We start from the raw sequence: 16,449 nt of genomic DNA on the forward strand, positions 1-16,449 counted from the left end.
AGTGGAAGCACAGGAGAGCGATAGGTGTAACAGCGAGGGGTGCGAGCAAGAACTTGTGAGGGTAATGCCTGGAGCAGGGATGGATGGCCTTGCGGTGGTGAAAACACGGTGGGTATCTGACTCGCCTCCGACCTACGAAATAGGAAGGGAAACTGTAGGGAAATGAGATCCACGTTCTTAGGCACGGGATGTACCTCATCGGTGTCTTGGAATAAAAGCATGCTTTCCAGATGTTTACATGCAGAACGCACCAAAACACAGATTCCTAAGCATTTGCTTGTTGTGAGCATATTTTAAAGAGTATTTTAGAGCTCTGCCTTCCTGAGTATCTAAGTATGCCAAATTTTATATGAAATACAATAATTATGTATTTGTGAATAAGGAGGAGTTTGTTTTAGTAGAGGCTGGAAAGCTGGCCTTTGAAAGTTATAGTAAGCATCATGTCCCCTTTCTGTTTCTAGTTTCGTTGAGGTTTATATATGCAGTGGCTGGAAACTTGAGCAAACTCTTAACAACACAGATGTTGGCTTTGCATAAGGGAAACAGTTGATAGTGACCTCTGACTGTAATAAAATTGAGACGATATACTGCTTTATCCTAGTTGTAGTGAATATCTGCTTGAGAGTAGAGGGCATCTTGTTGCTTTAGGCTCCCAGGTTTTGAGAAAACAGTGCTTGGAATGTTAAAGAAAAAAATAATCCACTGCTTAGAAGTTAATATTTAAGATGACTAGTCTTAGGAAAATAACTCAAATGTAATCAATTCATTATATAATTAGTTAGTTTTAAAAAGTCATTCCAAAATCACATGCTCTCTGTTACCTTTGAGGTGACTGGCTGGAAAGGTGGGGCGAGAGAAGGAAGGAAAACCAGAAAAAGATGAGAAGAACACCAGATGATGAGTGTGTTCAGCTCGTAGAGCTGTTGTAGTTGCATGAACAGCTAATAGAGACATCTGGCTTCTTGTACTAACTTCTCCTAGAATGCTTTAGTTCAGAAATAGGATTTTTAACCTTTGTTTCACGTGGTGTTTTGATAAACAGAAGTAGTCAGTGACTTCAAAGTATTGTCCCACAAAAAGAAAAGAGAAACTAGTGTGAAGGCTTGCCTCTTTGGAAATCTAGCCAGAGAGGGGTACTTCTACACAGATTGAGGCTCTTTCTCTTGTTTCTCTTGCCCTCCTTCTTCTTTTTTATGTTCTCTTTTCTTTCCCCCCATAATTCAGAGAGATTACATACGGGTAGCTTCTCATATAACTATAGATTTCTAAATTCTTGTAATTACTACAGTTATTTACTCAACTTATCTTAATTGTCACCATCAGCTTACACAAACCCAGTAAATACAGTTATCGGTAGGTAGCATCATAGTGTTATAAGCAAGGCAGCTAGGCTGAACAAACAGCATGATTGAGATACTTAACCCTTGTAGGATTTTTGTTTGCTTTTTAAATTAAGACCAATCTTCCCACCCTTGTTCTCTCTCCAAACTTGCAATGCAGAGCGAGGCACAGCTGTCACTACTAGACACATGTGAGTGTAGTTGAGAGCTGCAAAGCTGAAGAGTTTTGGAGCAGGTGAAGCAATGAAGGAATTGTCCTGCAGTAAAACTCTGCTGGCAGGGTTCTCTACCTGTGTAAATCTGAAGCAAATTATAAGAAGGGATAGAAAAATAATTTCTAGTCACAGAACAGAGTTAGAAATGTAAAATCCTGGGGTGCATTGAAAAATGTGAATATCCTGTCTCCCTGACTGTTAATTTTTTGTGAACTTCTGCAGTATCCTTTTTAACAAGTTTATCTAAAGGTTCACAACCTTTCTTATTTGAAATTTTACAGCTGTAGTTCTTTAAAGTACTTTCCCCAACATTCACTACCTAAATTAAGTGGACTATTTGGCCTCAGCCCTTCATAAACACTTTGAAAGTTATTCCTGACCATTCTTCCCCCCGGCCCCTTCCCCACCAAGCTTTCAACAGCCCCCCTCTCTATTCTTCTTTAAACTGCTCTTTCTATTCTGCTGTTTTTCCTTCCTTCTGCTTTCTGCCTTTTTTACCCCTTTTCCCCCTTTCAGTTTAGTTTTACTCCCCATCTACAGCTCTAAGGTACTTCAGGCTGTGTACCAGCGATGTGTAACGTGGCGTGCCAGCACTGCCATTAGCAGCCTTGCTCCCGTGTACTGCGACTGAAGCCTTGGTTGCCAGTGGTGCAGTATCACAGCTTCAAGTGAATATTGCTACCTGTACTCTGAAAAACCTGATGAATCCTGATCTAATATTATGTGCAAGCACAATAAAGACTTGTGCTATTTAGAAGCATTACAGTATCTGTGGAAAGAACATTATTATAATTAAAACATAACTGTGTTTTCAATAGATCTCCAAAACCAACAAACTAATGGTAAGAATTGTGAGGTCTCTTGTTATTTCCACAGTTGTCCTGGTTTTGGCTGGGATAGAGTTAATTTTCTTTCTAATAGCTGGTAAAATGCTGTGTTTTGGATTTAGGATGAGAATAATTTGGTTGGTAACTCAGGGATATTTTCGTTCCTGCTGAGCAGTGCTTACACAGGGTCAAAGCCTTTTCTGCCTCTCACCCCACCCCAGCAGCGAGTGGGCTGGGGGGGGCACAAGAAGCTGGGAAGGGACAGGGCTGGGACAGCTGACCCCAACTGACCAAAGGGATATTCCAGACCATATGGCATCATGCTCAGCGTATAAAGCTGAGGGAAAAGCTGGCTGGGGGCCCGCTGCTCGGGAACTGGCTGGGCATCGGTCAGCGGGTGGTGAGCAATTGCATTGTGCATCACTTGTTTTGTACGTTCTTTTGTCATTCCTATTACTATTTTCCCTTCCTTTTCTGTCCTATTAAATTGCTTTTATCTCAACCCACGAGTTTTACCTTTTTTTTTGATTCTCTCCCCATCCCACTGGGGGGGAGTGAGCGGACGGCTGTGTGGTGTTTAGCTGCCTGCTGGGTTAAACCACGACAGCAGTGTATGTTCGAAACTTTGCCTTTTCACTTTTTAAGCTATCCATTGCCATTGTTTTACAATGCTTGAGTGATTAACATCTTATGCCTTTGACACTGTGCATGCATGAAAACCTTAATTGTTAATTAAAGTATTCATTGCAGCTTGTCATCAGTTAAGCAATTAAAGTTTACTTGTTACTGCTTGTTTCTAAGTCCTCCCAGTCCTCATCCTTTATCTATCTAAAATCCTTCAGCTTTCTTGCTGATACTGGTTGTCTTGGCTCTACTGAGTCGTATTGGCACTTGGTATCACTTTTGTAGCTGGTTAAGTTTCAAGATGACTTCCACAAGTTATCAGCTTAATTTACGCTGTCACATCAGCTGACTTATGCTATGTATCATGGATTTCCAGTCCTTAAACACTGTATGTTCCTTTAGAATTAGGATTTTTTTAGCCCTATATCTATATTGCCCTTTATCACAGGCACTACCTGGGCTGGCAGCCAAACGAATGCTTGGGAGGATGTGTATGTGTCTGTAATCTCCAAGTGGTTACTGAGATACCCACTGATGGCAGTCTGTGCCCCTGGGCATCTTGTGCTGGGCAGCATTTCTGGATACCGTGATCCCTTTGCGAAGGTACTCATGTGGTTCTGTATGCCACCTAACTTCTGATATGGCTTATTTCCAAGGACTTGATTTTTGACTCTGCTGACGGCCAAATAAACTGTAAGGAAAAACAGTTCATTACTAACTCCAGGAATGGGGCCTTTTTTTAGGCTTTTTGGTTTTTTTTGTTTTTTTTTTTTTTTTAATCCATAATGATTATTCCTACTGATTTATTCTGGCACTTTTTTTAATAAGCTTCCTATACAGGGAAAAACATTTTCTTCTCAACCTGCCCTGGAGGTCTGTAACAAACCAGTAGTGCTACCTCTTATGACTTTAAGTTAAATTCAGGTCTCAAATCTAATTTAGCTTACATTTAAATGTGTTCTACTGTGTCAACCCCAATGGTACATGTAATATTGCTTCCCTCTGCCAGGGACTTTCATTCCCTGTACACTGCAATTCTTCTAGCTTTATTTTATGTGTTCTGGACTCAGGTGTTTTCAGCTGACTTACCATAGTGGGCTAACAGTTTCTCTTGTTTCAGAACGACAATACTGATTGCTGATTATATGCCTGTGGTTCAGCAGTCTATTACACTTGCTTCCAGAATTACTCTAAGAGTTTTCTATTTTGCCTTCCTTTACTTACATTTCCATAGCTCAGTGATTGATATATTCTATGTCATATCAAGACATTGAGTCAAGTCAGGGAGGTTTCCTGGGATTCTTTACATTTCTCTTACTTTTCAAAAATTTAGTTGGCAAGTATTTCACATAATAGTTTCCAATAGGCATACCACATCCCAGCAGTCATGTTTTCTCTCTTGCATACTTGCTGTGCTCATTCTGTACTACTTTTTTTTGTCCACTAGTAATAATCTTACATATATTTGTGTGTTTACATATCTAAAGCTTTTTTGTTTGGAAATCTCCAGTGATATTCAGTCAGCATCCCCAATGTTCTGTCTGGCATTGGATGGGTAACTGTGAGATGGTGGCTGTTGACTGTTTAGTAATTTCACACGCGTGCTAAACTTCACCTTTCTAAAGCCTACCTCTGCGTTTGGTGCCCTGCCAGCCTCAAGATGCCTTCCACTCCATTGTGTGAGTCAGGCTGCAAAATGAAACATGCCATCAATTCTGCTAAGATTCACTTTCCAGCCTTTGCGACTTGCTGGTAATAGTGGGATAGAATAGAGGCTTAATTTGCTACCAGTTTAGATTTGGGGTGCATAATTGGTTTTTTCCTAGTGATTTTTTAAAATATTTTTACCTTACAGCAAGCACAATATCTGTTTCTGTGGGGCAGTAAAAAGAGAACAAAGAACAAGAGGGGAAAAAAAAGGAAATGGCATCTGGCACTTGGTGGGGGGAGGAAGAATAAGGAGGAAAATTATTTGTTTGAAAATTCAAAGGGGGAGCACAGGCACTGTTGGGTTATGAATAAATCTTTATATTCAGTATACATTAGCAATCAATTGACCTTTCACAGAATTTGCAGCACTGTAATCACTGCTCCTTCCCATTTGGTACCCTGCTCTTCTCATGAATGTGTCCATCCTTCCCCCTCGCTTTGTATTACCCTACAAGATTAGATACCATATGCTAGTTTTATAGGGAAAGCCCTGTCCTCCTTAAACCTCTGTCAGATCACTGGAGTCAGATTTTTTGACATGTGTCAGAAAATTGGATAACCAGATTTTAGGTGCTTATCTGCAACAGTCTTCCCCTGTATTGAGAACAAACTCGGAATTATAATTGGCATCATGGAATATATTTGAGCCTTTCTAACATAAGGGCTACAGAGGTTAGAAAGCACTTCTGCCTAGTGAATATTATCTCTAAGTGAGGATACTGACGTAGCAGCTATCAAAATTGGAGAAATGTGTGGATGTGCCCAGAAAGATCAATGACTATCAGAGGTTCGCAGACACCAAATGGCTGGTGCTGGATTCCGAAGGAGCGCCGGCTGTCTCGGTTGTAGGGTGAGCGTCTCGGAGGGGAGGCGCAGGGGGAACAGAGACTAGATAACAATAGAAACGCGCTGACGGGAAGAAGAGTGTCTGGAAGGGATCAAGGGATTGAAGAGCTAAGATGAAGTAAAAAGGGCTAGTACAAAGCAGAGAAAGGGAGGAGGGCTATTACTAAATTTTGTTAGTCATTTCATTCATGTGATCTTATTTGAAAGGTCTGTCGTATGAAACAAAATAGCAGCCTGTCCAAATGAGAGGTCCCTTAGCCTGTTTGGGATTTAATTCTTGCTGGGCATTTTTCAGCTATCACTAATTTAAGTGTTCGCTGAAGAGGTGTCTGTTCACTAAGCACTTGTAAATTAACTGATGAACTGTGTGCTTGCCAGGAACAGCAAATCTCGGTGTGCAGCATACCTTTATGGAAGAAGGGAAGCTGAGATTTGTGTTCCTTTCTTCCACCTACAAAGACTCATTGCCATCTGCAGACTGCAGTGTGCTGCAAAGACACCCGGGCTGGTTGTAACCCAGCTGTGTATGTAACTGGCAGCGTGGAAGCTCAGCACAGTTTGTAAAACCGGCCTGTTTCGAGGAGGGAACTGATGTCTTTAGGCTGCTACCAATATTGATTTTTAAAGCTGGGGGGGAGTGTTTAGTTATGGACTGCAGTCTCTGACTCTGCAGTCCTGCACGCTTTCGTTGGTAGGAGCAGGGGGTCCTGATGTAAAAAAAAAAAAAAAAGAATAAAAAAAAAATACACCCAGTTGATGGAGTATAGTACCTTTAAAATGTTTCCTACAGGTGCGTGTATGCATGTGGACTCATGAAGTTGAATACATATGTAGAATATTTACACAACAGTGAACTCTGTTGCTGAGGCCAACATAAGTGGATGAAGTCTTATAAAAGGAAATAACTTTCTTGTGTCTTGGTCTTGTTTTCATTAAATTCTTAATTGCTTTTGAGTCCTTCAGATGACTGAAAAGTAGGCTGTTTAATAGTGTTGGGAAAACCTTACTACAAATGCTGGATTGTTACAATTCCACTTTAAAAGGCGGTAAATGTCACCATGGCCTTCGGATTGATATGAATTTAATATTAGAAATCACTTTAATGGCTGCATTACAGAACTCTTATTCAGCAAATGCTTTAACTTAGAGTGGCACTTAACAGTTGAAAAGCATTAGTTCTGATAACCCTAATTTGCTAGGAAAAATGTAGTCTCTTTATGGATTTTAGTGGCAGAAAAATAAACAATAGCCATAACTTTAACCCAGGAAAAAGTGCCTACACAACACAACTGCTTTGCCAGCTAAACAGACAGGATAATGATCGCCTAGGTGTGATGCCTTTATATATTTTCTCCAATCTCAAGAGCTGCACATGTACAATTCAACAGCACGGTCAAAACGAACGCGGTGGTGACTGCGTACCCATATTCTCTGAATGCAGCTGCTTTTTATGGATTTCTGTTGAAGACTTAAACTTCAAATCAACAGAGAACAGCAGCATATGCAAGCATAATCTGCCAGGACAAATGTGTCCATTTAAGGCTTTTTGGTGGGCTTTGTTTGGTTTTGTTGTGGGTTGTTTTGGTTTTGGTTTTTTTTTTTTAATACTTATGCTGTAGTTTCGTTCTTCTCCAAGAGTAATTTTTGACTAAGTGGCTGGGGATGGTTCTGTAAAAACTGAAAAAAGAGTACCTTAACTTTTCCAAGTGTGTGTGTCATTAATTTTGTTTCCATTAAATCAAAGTACTTCCTGTAGCCTCTTTATTTGCGGTTTTTTTTCAGTCCCATTATGTTAAACTCCAGATACAGAATATTCAGAAAGGTGGGGGTGGGGGGAGAGGCTGAGGTGGGTTAAATGTAGGAATAGTTGCTTATTTGTCTCAGACTTCAAAAATGTATTTTCTATGAAGTCTTTCTTTAGTTTGTTCTGATTTAAAGCGTGTACTTGTGTGAGTACATTTGAGAGCATTTATGTAAGTAGTTCCAGTGAAGCAATTCCTTTCAGGGGGTCTAGTCACAGTGAAAACCTTGGCATTGGACTTTTAGGGGAGAGCCTGATAACATACAGTGAGAAAGCTAAGCAAAAACTCTTCCATTGGGGGAAGCTGGAGGGCCAGGACACTTGAAAAGGGTCACTTTCAGGCATACGCAATTAATCTTTGATTCACAAGAAATCAAAGTGTTTTCCCAATCGTGTGGTTTGGAAGCTGACCTCATGTGACAAGTAACCTGAGTGATAATTGCACGGGTAGTTCAGTTGCTTCTAAACCTCTGCTGGTAGGTAACACTTTTCTTGGAAGTTTTCTGTTTTGGCTCTTCTCTGCAGCTCTGAACAACTTCCTAAAAAAGCCACGTGTCCATGAACGGTGCGGAAACTTGACCCTACCTGGCACTGTGCATGCAAACTCTTGGCAACTTATCAGTAAACATTCCAGGGCAAAGTTCTACGGGTTTTGTTGGCAGTATGATAGAGGAGGAAAAATAAGTTACTAAAAGGAAAAACTGCCCTTGATTTAAAAAATAAAAATATATTTTAAAAAAACCCACCTGTGTTATAACCCGATACAGTGCACAAGGTGGTTGCATTTTGGGGTACTGGAGTAACATACGAGATCTCTGGGTGCAGGGTTTTGGGGGAAAAGGGGTTTTGCATCCTCCTTTTTAGCAGAATGGATTGGGCTGAGATCCCTCAAGTGCTCCTGTGTTAGTTAGGTACAATCACAAAATATTTGGAGCTCTGTAGCCAAGAAGGATCATCAATGGTTCAAAATGCAGGACTAAGAATAAGAGAATGTGACTTTGAAATAATTAAAAAAATAGAAGTTAGACTGTCTGGTCTCAAGTCTCATGTGCCTCCATTTTTCTGTTGTGATTTTTCTTTTTAAATGGATTCACTTACTTTAATGTGAATGTTTTCAAATATAACTCTGACAACTCACTATCAAAACAGTCTTCCTAATTGCTATAGTTATAGGCTTAAAATATATCTCAATTTATTGGTGTTACAGTTTGTCTGTGTTAAATGTGGAAAATGAGTGAACGTCTGCAGTCTGTTGAGGAGAGGGAACACAGAAATTTCTGAGCTCCAAGTACAAGAGTGCAAACTAGAAGAGAAGCGTTTCAGCTGTGAGAGCGTACCTGTTGGCAAGACTTCACTTTGTAAAAATACGCTGCAAAGCTAAAGGGAGATTGTCGCTGAATCAGCGAGCCTTCTGTTTCTTTGCTACTTTAAAAACAAATGCAGTTGAATATAATTAACTTCATTTGACCAGGCCTGATTTTACTCTAATAATAAAACTACCTATTTTGTAAAATTATTTTGGATGAAGTTTTCTTACCTGTATTATGGTTGGCTATAGTTTTTATTCCTGAACTTTGAATTAAAAAAAAAGTCTCTCTATTGGAAATACTGACCTGAAACTACCTTTTTTTTTTTTTTTTTACAGTACTTTTCTGTATCTGAAGTTCCTGGTAGTGTGGGCCCTAGTACTGTTGGCGGATTTTGTCCTGGAGTTCAGGTTTGAGTACCTGTGGCCATTCTGGCTCTTCATCAGGAGTGTTTACGATTCCTTCAGATACCAGGGTTTGGTAAGTATAACACAAAATTACTGGCCCTTTGTAGGGAAATCCTGCAGTGTTTCAGGGCATGTTCCATGTTATACAACTAACTTAATGGCACTGATGATCACTTTCACAAGAGGAGGAATTTTCAAGTGACTAGGTGACCTGGACTCAAGTTTCTTCTGTTTAACTGCCTATTTTTATCTGTGGCAAGTGGAAGTGAAATAGATAGTTATCAAATTTTCACCATAGGAAAATATTGTTTGAATTCCTGAGATCAGTGAATGGGTTTAGATCCCTATTTAACAGGGTTTTCTTTAAAATAAAATGGAAGCCCTTGCCTGTTTAGATATTTACTAGTCTTTCAGAGAGTAAATGATGCTGCTGGTTGGTTGGTTGTTTTTTTTTTTTTTTCCAGAAGGAGAATATAGTAATGATAATACTATATCAACAGTGTGAATGAAAGTCTTCAAACAAAATAATAAGGAATAAACAGAGCTGTTTGAAGACTTGTTGGAAGAGTGGATGGGCACAAATTCTCAAGTTGCATGTGTTCTCGCTTAATTGGCGAAGTTTCTACTTTCATTGGCTGGACTGCTCCATTTCTTTGCCCTGATTATAAACAACACTAATGTTTCTGTGTTGAAATCATTGTGGTGTCACCATTAATAAACAAACTGGTAATGTTTGCTGGAATAAACCAAAACACTTTTCTTTCCCCCCACCCCTCCTTTCTTTTAGGCCTTTTCAGTATTTTTTGTTTGTGTAGCATTCACATCAAATATAATATGTCTGCTCTTCATACCAATACAATGGCTGTTTTTTGCTGCCAGCACGTATGTTTGGGTACAGTATGTCTGGCACACAGGTAGGTCACTATTTTTTATTTACAACTTACTGATTTGAATATATATCTTACAGCTTTTAGTAGCATGCAGCAACCCTCTTCTATTTGTTACCACATTTGTTTTAATGCACTTTTGTTATAGTTGAAAATTAGTATGCTGATTTGCACTTGATACATGTCTGGGTGGATCTTGTAGTAATCATTAAAGCTTGACCAATGGAACTGGAGGTGTATAAACAGGAATTCCAGAGCAGTAAAAAAAATATTTTCCTAACTTCAAAACACTTCTGCAGCAATTCAACAAATACAGAACACATAGGAAAAGTTTGTGAGTGTGTTACATTCTTCCTACTACTCGATTAGTGTGCTGTTAATTTTGGATATTATCATAGTTTAAATTCGTATTAGTCAAATCTTTGTGTCAACTGGATTCCGTTTCTGAGCAAAAAGGCTGGTAATACCAGTGGCTGCTCCAACAGATTAAGACATGTATGGAGAAATCTTCTCCCTGCGCCCCTCCCCCCCCCTTTTATTCTTAATTGTTTGGGGTTTTTTTAATAAATCCTTGGGTTCTGGTGTTTTGGTGCAGCAGTTGGATTGGTGGAGTGGTTTAGTTTGCATGAGCACTAATACTTGACATGGGTTATGTATATGTCTTCCCCGCAATCAAAAAAATTTAGGAATAAAACTTTTTTTTTTAGTGGCAACTTTTCCCTACCCAAGTCCTTGGGATTTGGGGCTTTTGTAATATTTCATGTTAGACGTGCTGTCAGATCACAAGACTTTGCAGGATAGCATGGATCATTTCTCAGCTTACTGGTGAAAGCAGTCATCTTTCTGACAAGTTAGTCATTTATAATAATGACAATGTGGGAGCTAATGGAAGATACTGTGAACCAGTTGCTGCCCAATTTAAAATACGTAAAAAATCTGGAGTTATTTTTAGGATTGTATTAAGATGTTAAAGTGTTATCTGAAGTTGTTCTCAGAGTTGATGTTTAGAAACCCTAAAGGAAAAACCTGATGGGCCAGTTTTAACTGTAGCTATTGAGCTTGTATAATATTTTAATTCACTGCAACCTTAGGGATTCTTCTTTTTAAATGCTCATCTAAGTTGATGGGAACTTGCTCTTTTTTTTTTTTTTTTTAGGAAGTTATGATCTTTTTAGGTGGTATGTCTACCTAGCTGAAATGTTGAATCCCTTTAAGCTGACAGTTTCTGCTATAGTTTTCTCATTTATGCAGAGTGCAGCTATTCAAGAGAGACCAAAGTAGAGACCACAGTAAATAACATCATGGCCTCAGAGTAACACTCTCTTTAGTTTCAAATTTAAGACCTGTTTCCAAATCAGCACACAGTACGTTGATGGCAGTGTGTAACCAAGAACTTTTGTTTATTTTTATGAAGCTTGTGGCATGTAACTGGAATTGATTTGTGGAAATTTGTGATGGCTATATTGCACACAACAGTGGCGTTTTCCATTGGCCAAGAGGATTAAGACCTTAGTTTTGCTTGGCTACTATTTTACATTCTCACCAGTAGTGCTGGAGAGAGAGACCTCGATACAGTGTCCTAGATGTTCCCCTGATGTAGAGTTTTGAGTCGCAGACTGTTGTCTGCATTACTGTATATGGAGTAACCACTACTGTGCTTACTCACTCCTGTTTTCTCAGCTGATTTGCTCACTGCTGCTACTAAGATATACCTAACTTGGAGTGAAAAAGTAGTCCAAGCTTACCACTTCTGACTCAAAGATCATAAGCTGTAACATTACCTCATCTTCTGCAGTTTCTTCCATTTGTGTTCCTTCTCTGTATAGGGTTTTGTGCCAAGCTATTTCATTAGCTGTGCATCTGTTATTTTTCACTGATGCCTTATAAAAGCAATAAAGCGAGATAAGGAGACAAAAGTTTAGAGCTGGTTTAAAATAAAGACATCCTAGATACCTGAAAAAACCCTCTTACAGTTCCCTATATGTCTGTCTGAAAATTTCCCTTGACTTTTGGAATGTTTTAAAAATAACTTTAAAATATTTGCTGCTTGTAATATATTACTAAGGTGTTTCTCTCTTTTTTTTTTTTTTTTTTTTTTCTTCTCTCAATAGAGAGGGGTGTGTGCTTACCAACAGTATCACTGTGGATACTTTTTGTTTATATTGAAGCAGCCATTAGATTTAAAGATTTAAAAAACTTCCATGTAGACCTTTGTCGTCCATTTGCAGCACACTGGTAAGTGTTTTTTTTTTTCTCCTTTTCTTATTAACCTTTATTTTGCCAGGGAAAAATTAATATTCAGGGCTTTTTATTTTGGTTCAGGGTTTGGCTGTTCAGTTCTCCCCTCACACATCTGTCATTAAATATTCCATGAAAAATGTATGCTAAACATTAACCAAGTGCAACCTTTCTGAAAATACAGTGCTTGTGAGCTGTAGGGAGTTTGTAGCAAGGATATTGCTAACATTTCTTGAAAGTTCTTGTCATCAATTTACAAATTTTGTATTTACATAATGAATAGATGGTAAAAGTAGGGAAAAAAAAACATTTTCACTGATAATTTATGTATCCCATTATGAAAATTTTCTTTTTTTTTTTTTCCTGTAACAAAGCACTCCTCTCTTTCCCCTCCAATGAGAAGGGTTCTCATGAGCGTCCAATTTCATAATTCACCAGAGGAAGTGAATAAACTTCAGGTTGAAAATCGTGACAGAAAATAAAAAACAAACACTACTTATTACACCACTTCTTTGGAAGTGTTGAGAGTGACTTCAGGCAAAAGACTTAACTGCAGAGTATCATATCTGGAAGAAATGCACTTTTAATCTGCAAGTTTTTAGTGTAGTATGCATTGATCAGGCTACGTTTAAAATGTGTCCTGTTTCTCCTGGCGTCATTTGGTCCAGTTCTCTGTGATACAGTCTCCAATAAATTAGACATCTGTAATTTTAATTTATATTGTCTACATTGTGCAATAAATCACTTAAACACTAATTAAATTCTGTAATAGGTTACAAAAGCACTTTAGGAGCTGTGAAGAAAGGTCTTTCTGCTGTTGAATTGGGTGCAAACATTTCAGCTTGTCATCAGAGTTTTAGAACTGTAGCTACAGCTGGCTTTACACAGTATTACAAAAGAAGCATTGGCAGAGATAATGTCAGATGCATATGCAAATGATTCTTGCATTCTGGCAGCTTACTTAGAAATGCAATTTGCACAGTGCTATTACTGAGCCAAGAATGAGAAGATTTTAATGGTTAATAGTCATCTGCATCTGAGTTCTCCCCTGATCTAGGACACCTTCAGTGTTTAAAATGCAACTTGACTGTGCTTTGTTAAAATACTTGTCAAAGATAGATTTATTTTTATACAGGGATGTTTGCTCATTGATTGACTATCCTTGTTAATAAATACACTAGCATGATTTGTTAGCATTCTGTATTGGTGCAGTTGTCACAAACTCAAAAGAATACTTAAATTCTGTGTGATGAAGCTGATAGAGGAAAAAATAATTCCAAAGTTCTGTTACGCTTCTGTCATCCCCGTCAACAAATGGAACAGCAGAGTCTGGCTGGAAGTGAAACTCTTCATATGTTATCTGTCAGTAAGATAAGTGGAAGGACTAAGTTTAGAGATTAGATGTTTTTCGCTTACAGCTTCAAGGTCAGCCTCCTAAACAAGGGATTTCCAAAGGCCGTTTGTTGCCCACAAAAGATGTCTTAATTGTGGTCATCCTCAACAGAGGCAGATGGTTATTGAGGCTTTACCTGCAGGGTCACTTCTAGCTGTGCCAGGTGTGGGTGATGGCGCTTCGGCTCACAGCCTTGGTCCCCCCCAGGAATGCAGTAGCCCCAAAGCTGTGTGTTCCAGCGGCTTCTCCAGCTCTTGTTTCTCAGCCTGTGCTGCAGTGAGAGGGTATCGCAGGGCCTGTTGCAGAGGTGGTATTTTGGAGAACCGTTGTTTTGTCTCTGCTTTAAAGAGTGGTGGAAAAGGGATCTGCTCTTAATTTTTGAATGCAAAAGGATGGGGCTAAGGATCAGTTTCTCCTTTCACTGTTCTGGATGAATGTTGTTAACACATCTCCCAGTTTAATGTCTGATATATTATGTGGCCCTTTAGGAACAAAACTTGGGAACTTCTGCTGTATTTGGCTGTTATCTCCTTAAAAGATGCATAATTCCTAGTCTGGTGTTTGCCTAAAAGCTGTCTTTGCTATGCGTACTGCAATTGCATTGTCATAATCCTTTAATCTATGCTACAGTTAATTGCGGTCTGTAATGAACTGTAATTTTATCTTGATAAAGAGGTGCCTACGTTTTTGAACTGTAGCTTTATTGTAGTACAGCAAAAAACATGTTCTATATAATTGTCTATGAAGAGTTGCAATCCAGATGTAGTCACAGCTATATAATTCATTATAATTTATTAATTTACTATTATGTTTACCTTTTGAATAATAACGTTGCTTTTTTTTCTTAGTATTGGCTACCCTGTTGTGACTTTGGGCTTTGGCTTTAAAAGTTACGTCAGCTACAAAATGCGTTTAAGAAAACAAAAAGAAGTGCAGAAAGAGAACGAGTTCTACATGCAGCTTCTCCAGCAAGCTCTGCCCCCAGAACAGCAGATGCTACAAAGGCAAGAGAGGGAGGCAGAGGAAGGCAAGTTATACTTATTACTTAATGTTTGCTATTATCTGCTATTAAAAAAAAAAAAAAGCCTGCTAAGGAAGAGCTTCTTTAGTCCATGTTGTTTTGATGAAAGTATAGTGAACTTAGAAACAGAGGAGCCAGAAATAAAATTATTTTGGCAGTGGTTAGTATGACAGTAGAAATGAATTATGTCCTCTCTGTTTAGTTCTTTATTAGCAACTGCATCAATCTAGTCAGTCAGTGCTCTGTGAAGCACTAGTGTTTATTATTAAATCCCTTGGTTACTGTTTCCTGCCTGTAATGAGGAAAAAGTCTAAAAATACCATGTGACTTCTGATTTTCTTTTCTAAATAGACTCTAATAATGATTGTTTTCTGCAGAAATGATTGATATGTACTTAATGATTTTTCTTTGTATGTCACAGTATTGATTGATTTAATGAACTAAATTTTTTTTTTTTTATTTTGGTATTGCAGCAGCCAAAGGATTATCTGATATGGATTCCTCAATACTTTTGCAGCACAATGGAGGCATTCCAGCCAATAAAAAATTATCTGCAACGTTGCCAGAGCTAGAATATAGAGAAAAAGGGAAAGAAAAGGACAAGGATGCTAAGAAACATAACCTTGGAATAAATAACAATATTTTGCAACCTGTAGACTCTAAAATACAAGAAATTGAATATATGGAAAACCATATCAATAGTAAAAGATTAAATAATGATCTTGTAGGAAGTACAGAAAACCTCTTAAAAGAGGACTCATGCACTGCCTCATCCAAAAATTACAAAAATGTCAGCGGAGTTGTGAACTCCTCGCCTCGCAGTCACAGTGCAACTAACGGGAGCATCCCTTCCTCATCTACTAAAAATGAGAAAAAACAGAAATGTGCTAGCAAGAGCCCAAGCACACATAAGGACTTAATGGAAAATTGTATTCCTAATAACCAGCTAAGCAAACCAGATGCACTGGTAAGGTAAGTTTGATCTGAGCGTTGTGTAACAGCCTGTCTTATCTCCCTTCGTTCCAGTACATTAGATCTTTTTTTTTTTTCTTAGGAAAATGTAAATTATGATCCCATAAAGAAGACAGAATTGTCTAGTAATGGAATGAGAGAACTAGGGGCTGTTTGGGGTTTGGTTCCTGATTTTTGCCTCTGGTTTGCTATGCAGCCTTGTGCAAATTTCTTCCTTTCTACCTCAGGATACGATACTTACCTACCTCACAGGGGTGTTGTGAGGCATAATAAATAGCTTTGACTATCATTTGATAAGAAGGCATGAGATAAGTGTGGAGAATCATTATTACAGAGCTCAGTGGATGTGTTCTTGACCAATCGTCCATGGGGTGACCTTTACATCTTCAGGGAATTCAGTGGGGTTTAATGGTGCCTGAACAGGTGTTTTGTCTTAATTTTTTGTTTTGCTTTGTTTTTTTTCCCCTTGAAATGTTTGGCGTTTGTTTTAATCCGCAATTGACAAGTATAGATGCAAAGTACCAGCTACTATGTGACTCCTTAAAGTGATAAGTTCAGATTCCTGCTTGCATACCTGCTGCCTTATTGGTTTAAGTACAGGTCACAGGGATTTAATTTAGCTGCCTTGTAAACTGTAAAGATTGAAAGAGTCATATCTTTACATATGCTTATCTGAAGTCTAAATAAAGACATATTTATGAAATGCAGCTAAGTACTTAGCGCATGTAAGTCCTGAGACATACGGTGGTCTTGTATGTTACCAAAAGAAGTCCTTGTAAGAAAGATAGTGTGTAACTGTTCGAGATGGGGATAGAGATAAGTCTAGAACAAAACTGTTGCACAATGATGCACTTTCCTACC

The 16,449-nt window shown here is 38.5% G+C and overlaps 1 protein-coding gene across 1 annotated transcript in view; it reads left to right on the forward strand.

Moving 5' to 3' along the window:
* The window catches only part of MACO1 (macoilin 1), a 30,714-nt gene that overhangs the window by 960 nt on the left and 13,305 nt on the right, over window positions 1–16,449 (forward strand). Inside the window, exons 2-6 of the mRNA XM_075522284.1 lie at window positions 9,009–9,150; window positions 9,865–9,991; window positions 12,076–12,199; window positions 14,444–14,622; window positions 15,090–15,588. Of these exons, the coding sequence (XP_075378399.1) occupies window positions 9,009–9,150; window positions 9,865–9,991; window positions 12,076–12,199; window positions 14,444–14,622; window positions 15,090–15,588 (1,071 nt within the window). The remainder of the gene's footprint in view (window positions 1–9,008; window positions 9,151–9,864; window positions 9,992–12,075; window positions 12,200–14,443; window positions 14,623–15,089; window positions 15,589–16,449) is intronic.

Source organism: Mycteria americana, chromosome 21 (genome assembly GCF_035582795.1).
Source record: "Mycteria americana isolate JAX WOST 10 ecotype Jacksonville Zoo and Gardens chromosome 21, USCA_MyAme_1.0, whole genome shotgun sequence".
Classification (NCBI taxonomy): Eukaryota; Metazoa; Chordata; class Aves; order Ciconiiformes; family Ciconiidae; genus Mycteria; species Mycteria americana.